The sequence below is a fragment of the Zingiber officinale genome, chromosome 4B (assembly GCF_018446385.1).
Source record: "Zingiber officinale cultivar Zhangliang chromosome 4B, Zo_v1.1, whole genome shotgun sequence".
NCBI classification, from domain to species: domain Eukaryota; kingdom Viridiplantae; phylum Streptophyta; class Magnoliopsida; order Zingiberales; family Zingiberaceae; genus Zingiber; species Zingiber officinale.
In genome coordinates, this window is record NC_055993.1 from 123289778 (window position 1) to 123307592 (window position 17815).

Consider the following 17815-nt stretch of genomic DNA (forward strand, 5'->3'; position numbering starts at 1 on the left):
ATTATTTGTAAATTGAATTTTATCATTATTTATCACAATAAAAGGGTACTTTTTAGTATACCTTTCAGTCTCCGTCAAACACAGGTATGACTCTATCTCTATGAGTACTTTTAGATTTATCTAAAAAAGTTGATGAAAAATTATTATAGAATTAGATCGGTGACATTCCGAATTAATCAGTTTAAAAAGTTGAATATTTACATTAAAAAAAAGTTAAGTTTAGGATAAAATGGTAAGAATATTAACATTTTGATCATTTAAAAATTTGAATGATATTTCTGAAAAAAAAAATCTTAATGGGCTATAAGGAAATAAAAAAACATAATTTAAAAAATAAGATGAAAAATTAAATAGCGAAATGAAAAAGACATCTTTAATTATTAAAATAGTTTAAAAAAATTAGTCAATAATATATTCTCAAAAATATTATATATAAAACTTATTTATTTATTATTTACTAATTTTAATTAAAAGTATTTAAATTATAAGGGAAATGTATAAGGGTAAAATTATTACCAAATCATGAGTTCGTGGAAAAAACATGACGTTAAAATTGTCAGATAAAAATAGATCTGGATTCACCCTTCTTGACACTCCGTGCTAACGAATTTCGTGCACCGAAATATTTTTTTAATTAAAAATATTTAAATTATAATAACAAAATTACAAGAGTAAATAGATGTCAAGAAGATATCTAATTATTAAAATTAAGGTTTTACTTATATTTTTATATCTATACACTGGCCTTCAGCCCTTCACTATTTCTTTTCTTCTAAATCCTGCAAAAGTCCAAATCCACATTTGTAGATCTCCTCCTCTTCTTCTCGTTCACTTCTTCAAGATCCAATCTTTGGCCTCCAATGGCCGCATCCAAACCCTCGAAGCTCTCCAAGTCCGCTTCCACAAACCTAAACAGCTCCATTTCCTCCAAAACTCAACCTTCCTCTTCCCTCTCCTCCCATCTCGCAATGGTAGAACTCAAGTCCCGGATCCTGGCGGCGCTCGCCAAGCTCTCTGACCGCGACACCTACCAGATCGCCGTGGAGGACCTTGAGAAGATGATCCGCGGCCTCTCCGCCGACGGCGTGCCGATGGTGCTCAATGCCCTCGTTCACGACTCCTCCTTCCCTTCGCATGGCCTGCAAGATCCCGCCGGCTCGAAGAACGCATCTTTCCTCATCGCCCGCCGCGAGACGCTACGCCTCCTGGCATTCCTTTGCGCCGCCCACACCGACGCGGCGTCTGCCCACCTGCCGAAGATCATTGCCCACATTGCTCGCCGAGTGAAGGATCCGGCTTCCGACTCCTCCGTCCGGGACGCGTGCCGTGATGCTGCCGGCTCGCTCGCCGATCTCTACCTCCGGCCCCTGTTGGCGACGGCTGCGCAGGAGGACGCCGCTGGTGCCACTGGTGGGTCGTCTCCCGTGGTGACGCTGTTCGTAAAACCTCTAATCGAAGCAATGGGGGAACAGAACAAGGCGGTACAGGGAGGGGCGGCAATGTGCCTCGCGAAGGTGGTCGAGTGTGCCCGCTGTGCTGGTGGGGAGGGGGAAGAGGAGGGAATGATTGCGTCGGCAGGCGGGGCGATGTTTCAGAGGTTGTGCCCTAGGATCTGTAAGCTTCTTGGTAGTCAAAGCTTTCTAGCAAAGGGAGCCTTGCTTTCAGTTCTCTCTAGCTTGGCCAAGGTCAGTCTTTGGACTGTTCTGGTTTGTCGGCAGAACACATTCTTGTTGAGTGTTTTGTTTTACAAGGCATCACTCTCCATAAGCCTAATAATCTCATTTAATTGGAGAAGAATCATCACTATAACATCCAAAATGGAGATCAAATCCATGAGATAAACTTTCATCTTTTAGTTTTCTTCCTTTTAGCTAACAGAACCTACAATGTTTCTCAGCGTTTAGCTTAGTAGATGACAGAAGCTTATATCAGCTATTATAGTAAAATAGTTTCTCAATTAAATCCTAATTAGTTGTATATGGAGAAATCTTCTTTGTAGGTAAGAGTAGTGTGAGTGGGTTTTTATTTAAGCTTATGCACATTGCTCTGTTGTTTCTGTTAGTTTTCCCTTTTTTTTTTCCAATAAGGTGTTGTTCAATCCTGCTGCTTGTGTAGTTACTTATATTTTACAGTATGGAGATTCGGATAATCATATATAATTTTTTAGTGCATATTGATGTATATTAAAGTGAGTGATATGTGTTCTTATCTATAAGATTATGGGTTTGGCTATTTGAATATGCCGGTAGAAATCTTTTGCCTGAGCTCTAAGTATATAGTTTGCTATGACTTTGTGTAAATATCTAATTGACTGACACTGGTTGATAGTGTCTGAATTGTATCAACTTCTTTTTTCTTCATTACATAATGAAAAAGTATAACATTTTGGTCAGACAAAAGTCATAACTTTCACTTTGTACATCCGACCGAGAGGCTTGAGTTTAAAATCTTGAAAGGAATATCTAATCAATGTTTTTCTCAGGTTGGGGCAATTAGTATGCAGAGCATGCAACAAGTGCTGCAAAGTGTTTGTGAATGTCTTGAGAGTAGTGATTGGGCTACCCGTAAAGCTGCTGCTGACTGTCTGTGTGTTATAGCCTCGCACTCGAGCCATTTGATTTCCGATGGGACTCCAGCAACGATAGCTGTTCTTGAGGCTTGCCGTTTTGATAAGGTTATTTCTCTTAGTTCATTCAAATTTGATTATTTTTGCCTGCCTCTGGCATAACACACAAATATTTAGGTAAACAAAGTATCGAAACATGATCTTCAAGTCAAATATTCATGCTTTGATGCTATTATCATTGTTTATGCGTCTGATGAGGCACATACCCAATCTAACAGAGTCAACTCAACATGATCTCTAACAACAAATTGTCAAAGATTATATTGCTTCTTTTGCTAGGTTTGCCAATACATTGGTTCATCTTTCAGGTAAAACCAGTCAGAGATAGTATGACGGAGGCATTACAGGCATGGACGAATATCGCAGGACAAATTGAGAATGTAGTTTCAGGAGATGCAAAAGGCATGCGTATTGAACTTCAACTTTTTGACACCGCCATATTTATTAAATTCCCTTACCTTATGACACTAGTTGTACTTTTTGGTGGTGAACATTACTGCAGATTCTAGAAATCCTGATGTATCTGCTAAAGACGAGACAACGTATCATAAAAGGTCCAGCCCTAGAAAAGAATCAGAATCCAAAAGCACATCTGCTGGTTCTCCACCAACTGAAAACGATTCTATATCCAAGGGAAAAGGTACTAACATACCAGAGAAAGCAGTGGTAATGTTGAAGAAAAAGGCACCATCTTTAAGTGATAAAGAATTGAACCCAGAATTCTTCCAAAAGCTCGAGAAAAGGAGTCAAAATGACTTTCCAGTAGAAGTAGTGGTGCCTCGTAAGTTCTTACAATCTTCTGATTCGCATAATGAAGACAGGTCAAAAGCAACTTATATTAATCCAATGGGAACGTCTAATGGCACTGGAGCAATGTTTCAGGAATCAGGTGACATTAATGCACATAACAATTTAAATTATCAGAATTCAGTGAAACGTATAAGGGATCACAATAAGTTGCAAGACCTGCTCGATCTTACTCAAGACACTGGGACAGATCAAAGAGGATTCATAGAAAAAGAATCCAAAGCAAGACCTATCTCTGATGTTGATAGATCAGAAGTTGTTGGGGATCCCTCTCTTGGCCGTGTTAATGTTACAAGACCTGATGTGCATGCTGAAGGATCCTTTATGGGCAACAAATCAAATTGGTCTGCAATACAGAGGCAGCTTACCCAATTAGAGAGGCAACAATCAAGTCTTATGAATATGTTACAGGTTTGTCTGCTGATAAACTATGTTATTCTTTACCTTGCTTCTTTGTCTGAGATGCGATTAAATATTTTTCCTTCTGTCAATGCATACACAAATGTCTTACAGAACCATTCAATTTTTGTTGATTTCTTTTGGCAGGTTGTCAAGTGCATATTCTTTGAGTATCAGTTGCAGTGTTTTTAAGGGTGCTAGGTACAACTACTCACTAAGTGGTCGTAGGGTTTAGGGTCAAGGTCCATGCCTGCACCTAAGAGAGGCGAGGCATATATTGTCTAAATATCAAAATTTATCCTGAAAAGGTGATATGACAGCGTTGAGAATGCTAAGATGGATGTGTGAACTTACTAGAAAGGATAAAGTAAAAAAATCCTATTATTTTAGGGTGATATGGGCAACTTCAATAGTTGAAAATAAGAGAAAATAGGTTAACATGGTATGTGCATATTCAAAAATGATTAATAGATGGTATCTACACATGGAATAAGAGTGATAGTATTACATAGAGTAATAAAGTTCATGTAACCAATCAAAGCAGTTATTACATACACCGCCGCTTTAAGAGGAGATGATGATTTATGCATGTTTAAATATGACGACACTTCATATAGCACAAATTCACACTAAGTTAACACATCAATTCATCTATTAGTAATTAAATAAAAAATCATCCTGAAAAAAATAAAATGTATACTGCACTAGTGTAAATTTAAGATCATATGCCAGTAAGTAAATTAATCTATAAAAATTCAATTTAATCAAAGTTTATTCTAATATATTATATTATTAGTCAAAGTATCAATATCACTATCACCAGCATTCAGGTATATGATATTATAAATTTAAATTATCCAAAGAACACAATTATCATCTGCATCTAGGAAAAGTTTGGAGTCGTTGTTCAAACTTTTTTTTCCCTTTTTTCTTGCTTTTGCTATAGACCATGGAGAACATACCAACTCATTCATACAACAGTGCAGGCAAACATAGAAAAGTTACAAGTTAGTGCCATTTATTACCTTTCACCTAGGTAAGCTCACCTCATATCAACTCCTAAAAGAGCCCAGGGCATGGCATTAGTTTAGTACCTTTGATACTAGGCTAATCTTTTCATCACTGATATATTAACTCACAAGATCACTCTCCTTTTAAGTTGATTGACTATAAGAGCAATTTACCATGGATACTGCATATGCTGATATCTTTCTTCTTGCAAACAATTATGATTGTTTTTTCATTAGGGATAATGTTTATCAATTTTTTTTCTCATCTTTAAATATGACTGAAATTTCTTCACTTAATTGCGTAGCTTGTGATATGGTATTGTTGCTTCCCGTGAATCAGAGGCTATATCTTTTAGTCTGACATAGTTCTTTCAGCTGTGTAATTTTCTGATGATGCCTCGATTGTTCCTTAATTGTGCCACAATACTCCAAGGTGAGATCTACAAGATGGATCTTTTCCTACAATTTTGTCATGCTGCTTCGGAAAAAATATAGCTCGTCTATTCTCCTGTGAACTCCAAATACTAATTAACTCTGTTCAATCTACTTTTAGTTTGTAATTTTTTTACTACTTTATTTCTTTGACATTGGAAGGACCAAATATGCTGATACACAAGTTGGTATTTTTGGCTGGTTTCTGATTCTCAAGCTTCCATTGAATTCCTGTGTGACGACTGAATTTTAGGCTCAATGTCTTGAAGTAATCTTGGCATCTACACTCCTATGAACGATTTTCTCTGTCTCTTTTTGCATATCGTCGGCTTAATTGGTTGTTTAATTTGCACTTTACAAGCCTGTATACTATTTTGGTTATTTAAACCATATAAGATCCAGATAAAACTATACAAGGACCACCGACTTTAGTAGGGGTCCTACAGTCATACTGTTGTATTTGCTTGTCTTTGAGATCACCCACTTCTCATGCATATCTTCTTTAATGCAGGACTTTATGGGAGGCTCCCATGATAGCATGGTAACTCTGGAAAATCGAGTCAGAGGTCTCGAGCGAGTTGTCGAAGAAATGGCTCGTGATTTGACATTCTCATCTGGAAAAAGAGGGGGAAACATGATGCATGGGTTTGACAGGTCTCCGGGTAGGTCATTGGGCAAGTTCAATGGTCTGTATGATTTTTCCAGCTCAAAGTTTGGCAGGGCTGGTGAGGGGCGCCTTCCTTTCTCCGAACGGTTTTATCAATCGGACAATGTTGCTTCTGGAATGAAGGGAAGAAGTTTCTCATGGAGGTCAGAATCTGAAGCATGGGATTCATATGGTCAGCCGCGAAATGGTCCTATGAACTCTAGAAGAGGTTATGGTACTGCTCCGGGGGATAATCGGGTACCGAGAACTGATCATGAGACGAATCAATTCAGTGGCAGGCGGGGTTGGGAAAAGGGATCTGGGCCATTTAGGCTCGGCGAAGGGCCTTCGGCAAGAAGTGTTTGGCAAGCTTCAAAGGATGAGGCTACTTTAGAAGCTATACGGGTAGCTGGAGAAGACAACGGAACTTCTAGAACTGTAGCAAGAGTAGCTGTTCCGGAACTAGAGGCTGAGGCTTTAACCGATGAAAATCCGGGGCCAGACAAAGGTCCACTTTGGGCATCTTGGACTCAAGCTATGGATTCACTCCATGCTGGTGATGTCGATTCAGCTTATGCAGAGATTTTGTCTACCGACGATGCCTTGCTACTTGTAAAGCTGATGGATAAATCTGGTCCAGTTTTTGATCAGCTCTGTGGTGAAATTGCGATTGAAGTCTTGCACGCAATCGGGCAGTTTATAACAGAAGAAACCTTGTTCGATATTGCTTTAAGCTGGCTCCAACAGGTATTGGTATTCAACACATCTATTACATCAGCTCCACATAGTTAACAATTCTTTGTTTAAGTTGCAGTTACTGGACCTCCTTGTCGAGAACGGAGCTGACTTCCTCAACATTCCTCTCGACTGGAAGAGAGAGATCTTGTTGAATCTCCATGAAGCTTCTGCTCTAGAACCACCAGAGGACTGGGAAGGGGCATCACCAGATCAACTAATGACGCATTTGGCTTCTGCCTGGGGTCTCAACTTGCAACAGCTCATCAAGTAGAGCATGCAAAAGCAGTATCTCAACGTGATCAACAAATCTTTCTTCCAAGTCCTGGCCAGTTTGGTTAAGTACAATCATGTTAAATATGTGATTGAATCTGAAAGAGAAATGTAGCCTTCTATTGCACATAAGCAACAACTTTTCGTAGGATGATGATTGTGCTAGTGTTTTTTTTTTTTGCCGAGTTCCTACACTTTTATGTTCAAACAGCAAAGCAAATATATTCTCTAATATGTGAATTTATTAATTTTGTTTTGAATTCCTTATTATTTGAATTCGAAGTAAAGGTTATGGAACTCGAGTTGGATATACAAAATCACATTCAGTACAAATAGATTCACAAGAAAGATTGCAGATGCTATAAATGCAATTGAAATGACAATGTAGTTATGTATTCTCATCTGAGTCTTCCATTGACGGGATAAATACTGTCAAGCTCATTCAACTCTATTCTATGTTGGATTCTGAATGCTCGATTAGGATGTGATTTATTTCTCTCGTGATGACCTTGGGTCGGGTGTGGCGAGGGCGCTAGGGGCGAGCGATTTCACCTTTTGTCACATGAGCCTTGTTAGCATTTATCACCTTTTGGATCAGTATAAGAGGAGATTGCACATTATGGATTTGTATAAACATCTATGCCCACATTGAATTAAAATTAAGGGGAGTCTTTTTTACCTATTCCATTTGAAATCATTTCAAGGTAGAGCAAAAAAGAATATTTCAAATATTAGATTACCAATTGAATACTATTTCATTAATCTTTTTTTTTTCAATCTTTAATTTTCTACTTATTTTATTTTATTTTAGCAAAAAATTAAAAAAACCTAACTATATATTATCAAAAAGGAGTCCCTCATTAAAATTATGAAAGATTCATTTTTATAACATCCCACTATCATGGAGTATATATAGGATTTTAATTAAATTGTACTTTAAACCCTAACCTTGTTTTTGCTTTTAGACAAAGCAATAGAAATAAACATCATTATCGTCTACAAGCATTCGCAGTCCCAACATATAACCAACAGTTACCAAACTCGATATGAGTCCAATATTATTATCTATAGTTTCTAATGTTTCAAGAACTTGGGTGGTTGGTTATATTGAATTACCCTTAACATGAAGAAGTGAAATCAAACATTGAAAAGTTTGAGACATACTGTTTTTCATGAATCCTTAAAGTATTCGAAAATGACCTTATTCAAGAGAGTTCCTCCAAACACATTTATGTGGAAAGACTTGAGAGCTAAAGCATATTTCGATTACAGATCTCCGATGAAACATTGAACTGTCAGTTAATTGCTGTAATAGCAAAGAAAATCTTCTGATCATAATATCTTCATTCCTTGAGAGGTTCCTTTTCTTCCCCAGAGAAGTAATCTTGCCTGAAATGTCAAAAAAAAAAAAAAATCTGATTCAGACAAGGATAAACTAGATAAAACTAGAATTATATCGACTTAATACTGAAGCTAGCCGAGATAAATTAAGCAGCTAAGAAAAATATGTTAAATGTGCTCTTTCTTTCCTACTAGAGAACAATGTTAACACAAGTAACGGTTGGTTGGTATAGTGGTAGACGAGCTAGATCCAAAAGAGCGTGGGGGAATCTATATGAGGAATCTAACAGTGTCGCTCTGGCCTGTATAAGAAATAGTCTCAATGTGGTGTGAGACATCTTGTGGTTAAGGAAAAAAAAAGGAGAGGGAGAAATATGTTAGTGTACCTGATTTTGCGAGACAATTGATAAAGGCCAGTTCCAGCCATTGCCACATTTACACTAAACAGGTTCCAGTTCTTCTGCAGTCTCAAGCAAAAAACATAGATCAGCACTAGTTTTTTTCCCCAAATGAAATCGATGTAACAATTTGTATTATTTTTAAGGTTGCAGACAATGTTGCCATGGGAGAAAATCACAAGTTAATCGACCAATCAACTCAAACTCAGTAAATTGTTCCTTGTGAAACAATGATAGATCATGCATATGATAGAATTACGTGTTTTGTGTTTGATAATAAATAGATGTTGTCAAGAAGTAATTTCCTTAATGATACGACGAGTAAGGTAGGACCCTCGAAGTTGGGTTCTATGTTAAGTCGGCTGATGTGGCGATCAAAGTCAAGAAGTGGTGAACTCTCGAATCATATTGATGACATGCCGAAATAAGCCCAATGTCACCGCCGAGTGCTCTAGATTGGACCAAAAGGTCGGTCGGACACGCTAGGTACATCGCTAGCGTGTCCGACCGAGTGCTCTAGATTGGACCAAAAGGTCGGTCGGACACGCTAGGTACATCGCTCGGTTGAACCAAACTCTATATTCAAGTATAGCAGCAAAGTGCAAAATAAACCCCCGATATAAAGTCCTACCGGACATACTGTCCAAGAGGATTCCGAATCCCCAGTATAAACCCAGTCGGCTCAAAGGCCGAACGGAACTTAAGGTCTTAGCTCCCCACTTCACCAAATGCAAGACTCTCAACTTATATCCGCCCGGTCCCCGAACAGGTCGGACTTCTAGGGCTTAGCTTCCCACTCATGGGCACGATCCTTAACTTACATCCGCCCGACCCTAGTGCCGATCGGACATTTGGGCCCATTTTCCCACATGAACATGACTCCTAGTCTACAACCGATCGACCCAAAGCCGGTGACTCTTTCTAGAAGACATTATTGTCAGAGAATCATAACAACTTGTCAAGAAATATGTCATTACTCTATGTATGTAATGGAGCCTTCCTCTGCCTATAGAAGGCGATCATACATATTCCAACACCCAACATACTCTTAACACGACATTCTCTGTCGCCTCATTAATACGGAGATTATGAGAGGCGGTATAAAAGGGAATCCACTTCGTTGGCTAGCAACGTGCATGAATGCATGCGCATCCACACACTCGCGCATTTATATTATTGTTCTACTGTTCATCGTCTTCTCCACTTTTCCTTGGGCTACTATTCTGACTTGAGCGTCGGAGTGCCTGCGTCAGGGACCTCTTCCTTGGTTCTCGCTCTAACGTTCCCGTGTGCGCAGGTCCGCAACTCTTAGCTCCAAGACCACTTAATGTCGTCTCCTTCCAGCTCAGTGTCTTCTCTCAGTCAGTATACAAGCCACCTCGATGCTACCCCTAGTCGGCGCACCATTTCCCTCGCTTTCAGACAAGATCAAATTTGGTGCTGTATGTGGGAATTTTGCCTAAATATGAAACACGGAGATGGAAAAGACGGGAAGACTCACCACCGTTACCTTATCACAAGAAGACTTAGAGCTGTTAATAACAGCCTGAGCACAAAAGTTACTGCAGCAGCAACAACAAGCAACATCTAGGGGTCCTTTGACGAATGACTTCACTGCATCGATAACGAGCCCTCAAACCGAACGAGCGACCTAAGTAAAATGTTCCGACCGGTTCCTCCACCAATGGCTGGCTTTAGACGAGCACTTGCACAGCTGATCAGTCTTCCGCACATGCCCTCGTCTTTGATAGCATACCACCGGGCCATGTTCTATACGCCTTTTGAGGGTGTGGGTCAAGCGGAGAGGCCCCAAGGATAATCTTCAAAAAATGCATCCACTCAAGACATCCGAAGGGGGAAAGCTCCGATGGCTAGTAGCTTCCCTGAGCAGATAAATGTCATTTTCCCAAGAAATTTTGGGAGATAAGTTGCCGAGTCATTTCCAACCATTAGCCATAGGAGTGTATGGAGGAGCGGCCGACCCAAAGGACCATATACTCAAATTCGAGAACGTATCCATCCTCTATATGGAGTTAAGTGCCAAGTGTTCCTTATCACCCTTTCTGGCTCGGCACAAAGATGGTTCAGCCGCCTCCTGGCTGAGTCTATTTGCTGCTTCAAAGATTTTCGCAAAGCATTCCTGCATCACTTTGCCAGTAGCAGGAGGTATCAAAAGACCAGCACGAGTCTGTTCACGCTCAAGCAAGGGGCCAAAAAATCCCTGCGACTATACATCAGGCAATTCAACCAAGTGACGCTAGATCTTCCGTCAGCCACTTCCGAGATATTAATAAGCATTTTTTCCTAAGGCCTTTTAAAAGGAGAATTTTTCCGAACCTTCGTCAGAAAGCCTCCAAGGACTTCGATGATTTGCTAGGGAAAGCGATCAAATACGTTAATATAGAAGAAGCCTAGGCTGCCCGGAAAGAGGTGATTGTCTCAGCTTCGATCGGTCAAGTCGATCGAAAATCACCCACCACCTCCGAAAAGTCCCAGAAACTCTTGCCCGAATCTTCTACTAATCCTAGAAGAAAGAGCAATGCGGTCACTGCCTAAAAGGCACAGACATTTTTGTGACTATCATCAATCTCCTCATCATGCTACAAGTGAATGCCATCAATATGCTAAAAGGCTCCGTCGAATGATCGAGTTAGGAGAAGTAAATAAAGGATCATCCTCGCTCTCCTTCCAACGATCTCCTTCAAGAACATAGTAGGGAGGGCCTAGCAGATGCTCAGATCAGACATCCAATCGGCATTTGCACATAAAGTTTGATCGGAATCTCAAGTAGGAGCCGATTGACAATTAAAAGCTGAGTGGCAAATTCAATTGGCAGCTTGGCCACATCGAGCGGTTCATCCATCCTCGCACGGTAGCTTGAGAGGATCTGCTCAGACTAGTTTGACAGATAAGTCTAAAATTAGGATTTTATATTTTAAAGTTCAAAATATATCCCTATTTTTAGCAATACAGAAATCTCAGACTCTCGTGCCGACTGATTGAGTTATAAGCAAGTCTGCTCTCGCACTTGTCCCAGACTCGTGCCGACCGACCGAGTTATAAACGACAATGCCCTCGTGCTCATGTTCCAAGGTATTCAGGTGGTACACTGTGCCTCCACTCTCCAAGGCATTCGTGGCATACACTGTGCCTCTAGACTCTCGTGCCGATCGATTGAGTTATAAGTGAGCTTACTCTCGCGCCTGTTCTAGACTCTCGTGCTGACCGACCGAGTTATAAGCAAACTTGCACTCACGCCTGTCCCAGATTCTCATGCCAACCGACCGAGTTATAAGCGAACATGACCTCGCGCCCATGTTCGAAGGCATTTAGGTCATATACTGTGCTTCCACTCTCCAAGGCATTCGGGTCATACACCGTGCCTCCAGACTCACGTGCCGATTGGTCGAGTTATAAGCGAGTCTGCTCTCGTGCTTGTCCCAAACTCTCGTACTGATCGATCGAGTTATAAGCAAGTCTGCCCTCGCGCCTGCCCCAGACTCTCGGGCTAACTAGCCGAGTTATAAGCGAACACGCTCTCGCGCCGATGTTCCAAGACATTTAGGTCATACACCGTCTCCACTCTCCAAGGCATTCGGGTTATACACCCTACCTCCTCAGCTCTTCAAGGCATTCGAGTCATACACCGTGTCTTCCAAACTATCGTGTCGTCCGACTGGGTTAAAAGCGAGCCTGCCCTCGCGCTTGTGTTCCAGACTCTCGTGCCGCTAGGCCGAGTTATAAGTGAGTCTACTCTCGCGCCTGTCCCAGACTCTCATGCCGCTCGACCGACTTATAAGCGAGCCTGCTCTCGCACGCAAGTCCCAGACTCTTGTACCGACCGGCTGAGTTATAAGCGAGCCTGCCCTCGCACCTGTGTTCCAGACTCTCGTGCCGCTCGGTCGAGTTATAAGCGAGCATGCTCTCGACTCTATCCCAGACTCTCGTGCCGCTCGGTGAGTTATAAGCGACTCTGCCCTCGCGCTTGCCCCAAACTCTCATGCCGCTCGGTCGAGTTATAAGTGAGCCTGCTCTTGTGCCCAAGTCCTAGACTCTTGCGCCGACTAACCGAGTTATAAGCGAGCTTGCCCTTGCACCCAAGTTTCAAACTCTCGTGTCGCTCAGCCAAGTTATAAGCGGGCTTGCTCTCACGTCTGTTCTCAACTCTTACCACAACTGCGAACTATTCAAATGGGAAATACTCCTAGCATAAAACTCGAACGACAGAAATACGACCAAACGTCCAAGCCAATAACACTAAAAAACATAAGTGTCTAGTCAATCGAGCTTGCAACCTCCGTCGACTAGACTTGAAGGGGAGGCTAGTGATACAGCGAGTAAGGTAGGACCCCCGAAGTTGGGTTTGACCTTAAGAAAGTTGGCTGATGTGACAATCAAAGTCAAGAAGGGGTCAACTCTCGGGTCATATCGATTTCATGCCGAAATAAGTCCAGTGTCATCGCCGAGAGCTCGGACACGCTAGGCACATCGCTCGGCTAAACCGAACTCTATATTCAAGTATAGCGGCCGAGTGCAAAATAAACCCCCCGACATAAATTCTGACCAGACATACTATCTAAACGGATTTTGAATCCTCAACATAAACTCGGTCGACTCAAAGGCCGGTCGAACCCTAAGGGCTCAACTCCCAACTTCTTCAAATGCAAGACTCTCAACTTACATCTACTCGGCCCCAGAGTCGGTCGGACCTTCGGGGCTCAGCTTCCCACTAATGGGCATGACCCTTAGCTTACATCCGCCTTACCCTAGTGTCAGTTGGACATCTGGGGCAATTCCCCACATTAGCATGACTCTTAGTCCACAGTCAGTCGACCCAGAACCAATCGGACTCTCTCTAGGAGACAACATTGTAAGAATCGTAACAACCTATTAGGGAATATGTCATTACATATGCATACAATGGAGCCTTCCTCAGCCTATAAGAAGCTCCACCACCCGACATACTCGGATATCAGACATTCTCTACTGCCTTATTAATACGGAGATTATGAGAGGCGGTATAAAATGGAGGTCCTATCCGTTGGCCAGGTACGCGCATGAATGCATACGCATTCGCACACTCGCGCATGTATATTATTGGCCTACTGTCCATTGTCTTCTCCACTTTTCGCTGGCTACTGTTCCCCTTCTCCGGTTCTCGCTCTAACGTTCCTGTTACCTCTGTCTGTGTTGTGCGCAGGTTCGCAGCTCTTAGCTCTAGGACCTCTTAGCACCGTCTCCTTTCAACTCAGAGTCTTCTCCGAGTTAGCATACAAGCCACCTCAATGCCACCCTTAACCGACGTGCCATCTCCCCCACTTTCAGATAGGATGCAGTAAAATTAATTGGGCAAAAATCAAAGGGCATCCCAAATTTTACAAGCCATCAAAAATGCGCCCCTTTTTCCAAAAAAAAAAAAAAAAAAAAAAAAAATCAAATGGGTACCCCTCCCATGATTCCATCCAGAAAATACCTCAGAATCCAATACTGTTATAATTATAGAATTAGAATTTAGGATTTATACCATGTAAAAGTTACTCAGTAGCAACTACAATGTATTTAGTGTGAATTTAGGGTTTAGGATCTCAGAACACTATTATATCAAAATACTATTTGCTAATTTTTTCAAATTATTTAAACTTCATCAAAATTACTTTAAAACAGTTGCTACAATCCTAAATCCTAAACCATAAACTCACCCCAAACATGTTGTAGCAATTACTAAGTAGCTTCTACACGTAACAACTACTTAGTGTAAATCCTAAACCTCAAATCATAAACTCATTTTAAGAAGCTACCAGGTAATTTCTACAACAATGTTGGACGTACGGGTATTTTCGAAATAAAATCATGGGAGGAGCGCCTATTTACTTAATTTGGAGCGCCCTTTTAATTCTTGCCCAAACTAATTAGGCACTAAATTATTTTTTTTCCCTTTTCATAATTGAAATAAATGCGTCAATTAGCAGATTTTCACTGATGCTAAGCCAATGACATTTTGTTGAGCGAAAAAGATGTATTCAACTAGAGGTGCATTTTAGAATTGACCAGAATCATCACAACCATTTACATGTGAATGGACACTATCTTGCTGTATTAGATGTACATTTAATGCAGAAATGAAATTATAATATAGCGATATAGACAAGCTAGAGCGTAAACAAACGGAAAAGTTTTCAGCAGTATAATACAAAAGGTCATACCGGTGTAATGACTGTACTGTATCTGGACCAGATTACACCGGTGCAAGTAACAGCTGAGCACCAACGAAATTTGAGAAGACTATGTTACAATGTAACCATGGAACCGAAGATAAGATATGCATGTTTGAATACAGTACAATTAGTCAAGTGCCTGAGACATACCGGCTTGCTGAGGATAAGAGATCTTTTCAGGTGGCTTGGAGAAGTCAGCAATGTTGGCAATGCTAATGCCCCATTTAAAAGTTGGAGCCCAGAAATGAACTAACAAGAGAATAAGATTAATGATCTGACAAATTTATACTACAAATTATAATAACCAAAGAATTAAACGAAGATCTACTGTATTTTATTGGATCTTTCAAAAATGAAATGCGGATAAGAAATTACTTTTTTATGATATCATTTTTTTTCTCTTTTTCTGAAGAGGAAAGAAAGGCGAAGACCAGACACGATATGTTAGTAGAACATTAATTATTGAGAGGGACCAGATGTTACAATTCCTACTTTGGTTTTATTGATTCAGACAGTTATCTCACAAACATCTAATGTAGATAAACATTTGCATGGCAATATTCCGATCAGTTTTGATCCCCAATGGTTTACATTCATAAAGACATGGAACTATGAAAGATGTCGCCATGTCCATTCTCATATCTATATCACCAAGTGCTGTGGATTTCACCACGTTCATAATCATATATCTACATGTCCAATCAACATGCTACTATTTCAAACAAATTGAGTTTTTTTTTTAAACTTTAATAGCAACACGAAATTGAAACTCAAATGCCCATTTATGCTGCTATTTGTACCTGTCACAGACATGAGTAACTTTTCATATTTCTAGTTTCCGAAACCTAATAAACTAGTTGTCCCGGTGAACTTGTAAGCAGGCTATTTTGAATGCAAATATACTGATAAAATTGTTGGCATCCCTAGGTTAAATTTTGGAAATTCTTCTGCTAGAATTATATCCGGCAACTGAGTTATAATATCAGAACTCAAAACTATCCAGATTCCAACCATTTACTATGATCATCGAGGATTCAATTCTTATATTTACTGGATCAAGCAGTGAGATAAAACAAAAATAAAGAACTGTTTATAAATCTAGAGAACAATATATATATAGAGAACAGGCAAGAGGAAAATGAAAACTAACTAGTTTTCGGTCCTGCAGGGTGATTCCATAAGGCTTGAATCTTTGAGGCAGCCATAAGATGCTTCCTGCTCTTCCTAGATTCTGCCATCAAGTAAAGGAACGTCAGAATGACATAAAGATGATTTCCAAATTCCAATTATTATCTTGCAAGGAAAAATAGTTTTTTTTAGACCAGCAAGGAGACAATCGATAATAAGGCAGCAAACTTGACCATGGGTATATATCATTCTTGAATGGGAAAAATTATGGAAAGAAGGGGAAAACACCAAAAAGAGATAGAAATTCCCAACTCAAATGCTAAAAGGAAAAAAAAATAGTTGAAGATTTAGCATTGTAAGTAGTTAATAATAATCTACAAAAAAAAATTATGACAACAAACACCTCTAAAATTTATAATGTTTTCCTCGAAATAGGAAAAATCAAGTTTCTACATAAAGATGCAACAAGACTAGTCAAACAACTCACTGCTCTATGATTGCAGCTTTACTTTTCCTGAATCTCGCTTAGAGCAACCAAAGGGACAAGATCGAGGTTGTTATTGCCTCAAATTAGGTCATACGCATGACTCCATAACACGGGAAAATATCTGAAACAAGTAAGAGGTTATCACTTGACCTATTTCTTCATTATCATCCTCGTGACTTACAATTTAACTTCCTTTCAATCCAACAAACAATTAACTGTATGAAAGAAGCTTTTTTTTTTCATCCATCGATCCATTTCTTCCAGAAAGTCGATCCTAATCTTGTAATGGATTCAAGTTTATAACAATATAAATCTCAATTTGCTATGGCTGAGAAATCAAAAAGGGCCTTGACCGGCGGAATCTGGTAGCATCAAAACGAAGACCGAAACGGAAACCAAAAAACAATAAAAAAAAAAAAAGAGGAATAATACGATTGAAAACGCCTGTCAAGACAGAAGATTGTTACGCAAGGGATTCAAAAGTTAATACCTGAAAAAAAAAATGAGAAGCAAAAGATCTGCTTTCCTCCCCGATTCGATGGAAGAAGGAGAAGGCAAAAAGAGGAAGCAAGACGCCGCTGGTCCGTTTCTTAATATAAAACGGAGAGAGGTGACCGCTTTGACGCTATCCAACCAAAAGCCACGATTAAATATGGAAATGATAAACAGGTTTCACAGTTCACTTCGCCCCTCGAAGTTTACTATTCTTCAATTTTACACATGATCTATCTCAATTGTTTTTGGCTGCTCAATTTATTTGATAGGCTAGAGACATTTGAGTTCGAATTTCAAAATTATATATTCGAATTTAAGTTAGAAAATATTTGGTTTTATTTTTATTTTCTGAAAAATATGTATTTTTTTTCTTTAGAAAATGACTGGTCTCTTTTTCTTAAAAAACTAAATGCATAAATTATCAGCCAAATAATATTTTCTTTTTTCTTAAAAAATAAAAATAAAAATAACTAAACCAATTCAATTTGGATGGTTCAAATTTCAATTCAAGTCGAATCTATCATTTAAAATGACTTAAATTTAAATTTGATTCCTATTATTTGAATCTTAATTTAAATATATTTAAATTAAAATAGTATAAAATTAATCAGAGTTTATGAACTCAATCGAATAAAAACATTATGAATTTAAATTTTACTAAAAAAATTATTAAATTCGATAATTTAAAATACGAATGAAATATTTTTTTATGCCAGTTCGATTTATTTCTACCCCTTAGGAGTAGGCATGTGACAATCTACTCCTCTTATCTCGCACGCGTATCGAATTAGTCAAGCCCACGCTCAACTAGCCCAAAGCTGCT

At 39.5% G+C, this 17815-nt stretch overlaps 2 protein-coding genes across 3 annotated transcripts; one reads left to right on the forward strand and one right to left on the reverse strand.

The window, feature by feature from the left end:
- The first annotated feature begins 763 nt into the window (after positions 1 to 763).
- On the forward strand, positions 764 to 7188 carry LOC121976386 (microtubule-associated protein TORTIFOLIA1-like). The gene is made up of 6 exons (XM_042528524.1): positions 764 to 1685; positions 2483 to 2674; positions 2935 to 3028; positions 3129 to 3844; positions 5786 to 6667; positions 6735 to 7188. Exons 1-6 carry the CDS (start codon positions 861 to 863, stop codon positions 6927 to 6929), a joined length of 2904 nt encoding a protein of 967 aa, XP_042384458.1. The 5' UTR covers positions 764 to 860; the 3' UTR covers positions 6930 to 7188.
- Positions 7189 to 8026: 838 nt separating this feature from the next.
- LOC121976387 (mitochondrial pyruvate carrier 4-like) lies at positions 8027 to 17127 on the reverse strand. 2 transcript variants are annotated; one of them, XM_042528526.1, is made up of 7 exons: positions 16988 to 17127; positions 16498 to 16618; positions 16033 to 16113; positions 15033 to 15131; positions 14871 to 14923; positions 8656 to 8729; positions 8027 to 8317 (listed from the first exon to the last, which is right to left on the reverse strand). In XM_042528526.1, the coding sequence occupies exons 3-7, from the start codon at positions 16085 to 16087 to the stop codon at positions 8272 to 8274; spliced, it is 327 nt and encodes a 108-aa protein (XP_042384460.1). In that variant the 5' UTR covers positions 16088 to 16113; positions 16498 to 16618; positions 16988 to 17127; the 3' UTR covers positions 8027 to 8271. The 2 variants fall into 2 exon arrangements, with proteins under 2 accessions (XP_042384460.1, XP_042384461.1); XM_042528527.1 differs by lacking the exon at positions 16498 to 16618.
- Between the last annotated feature and the right edge of the window lie 688 nt (positions 17128 to 17815).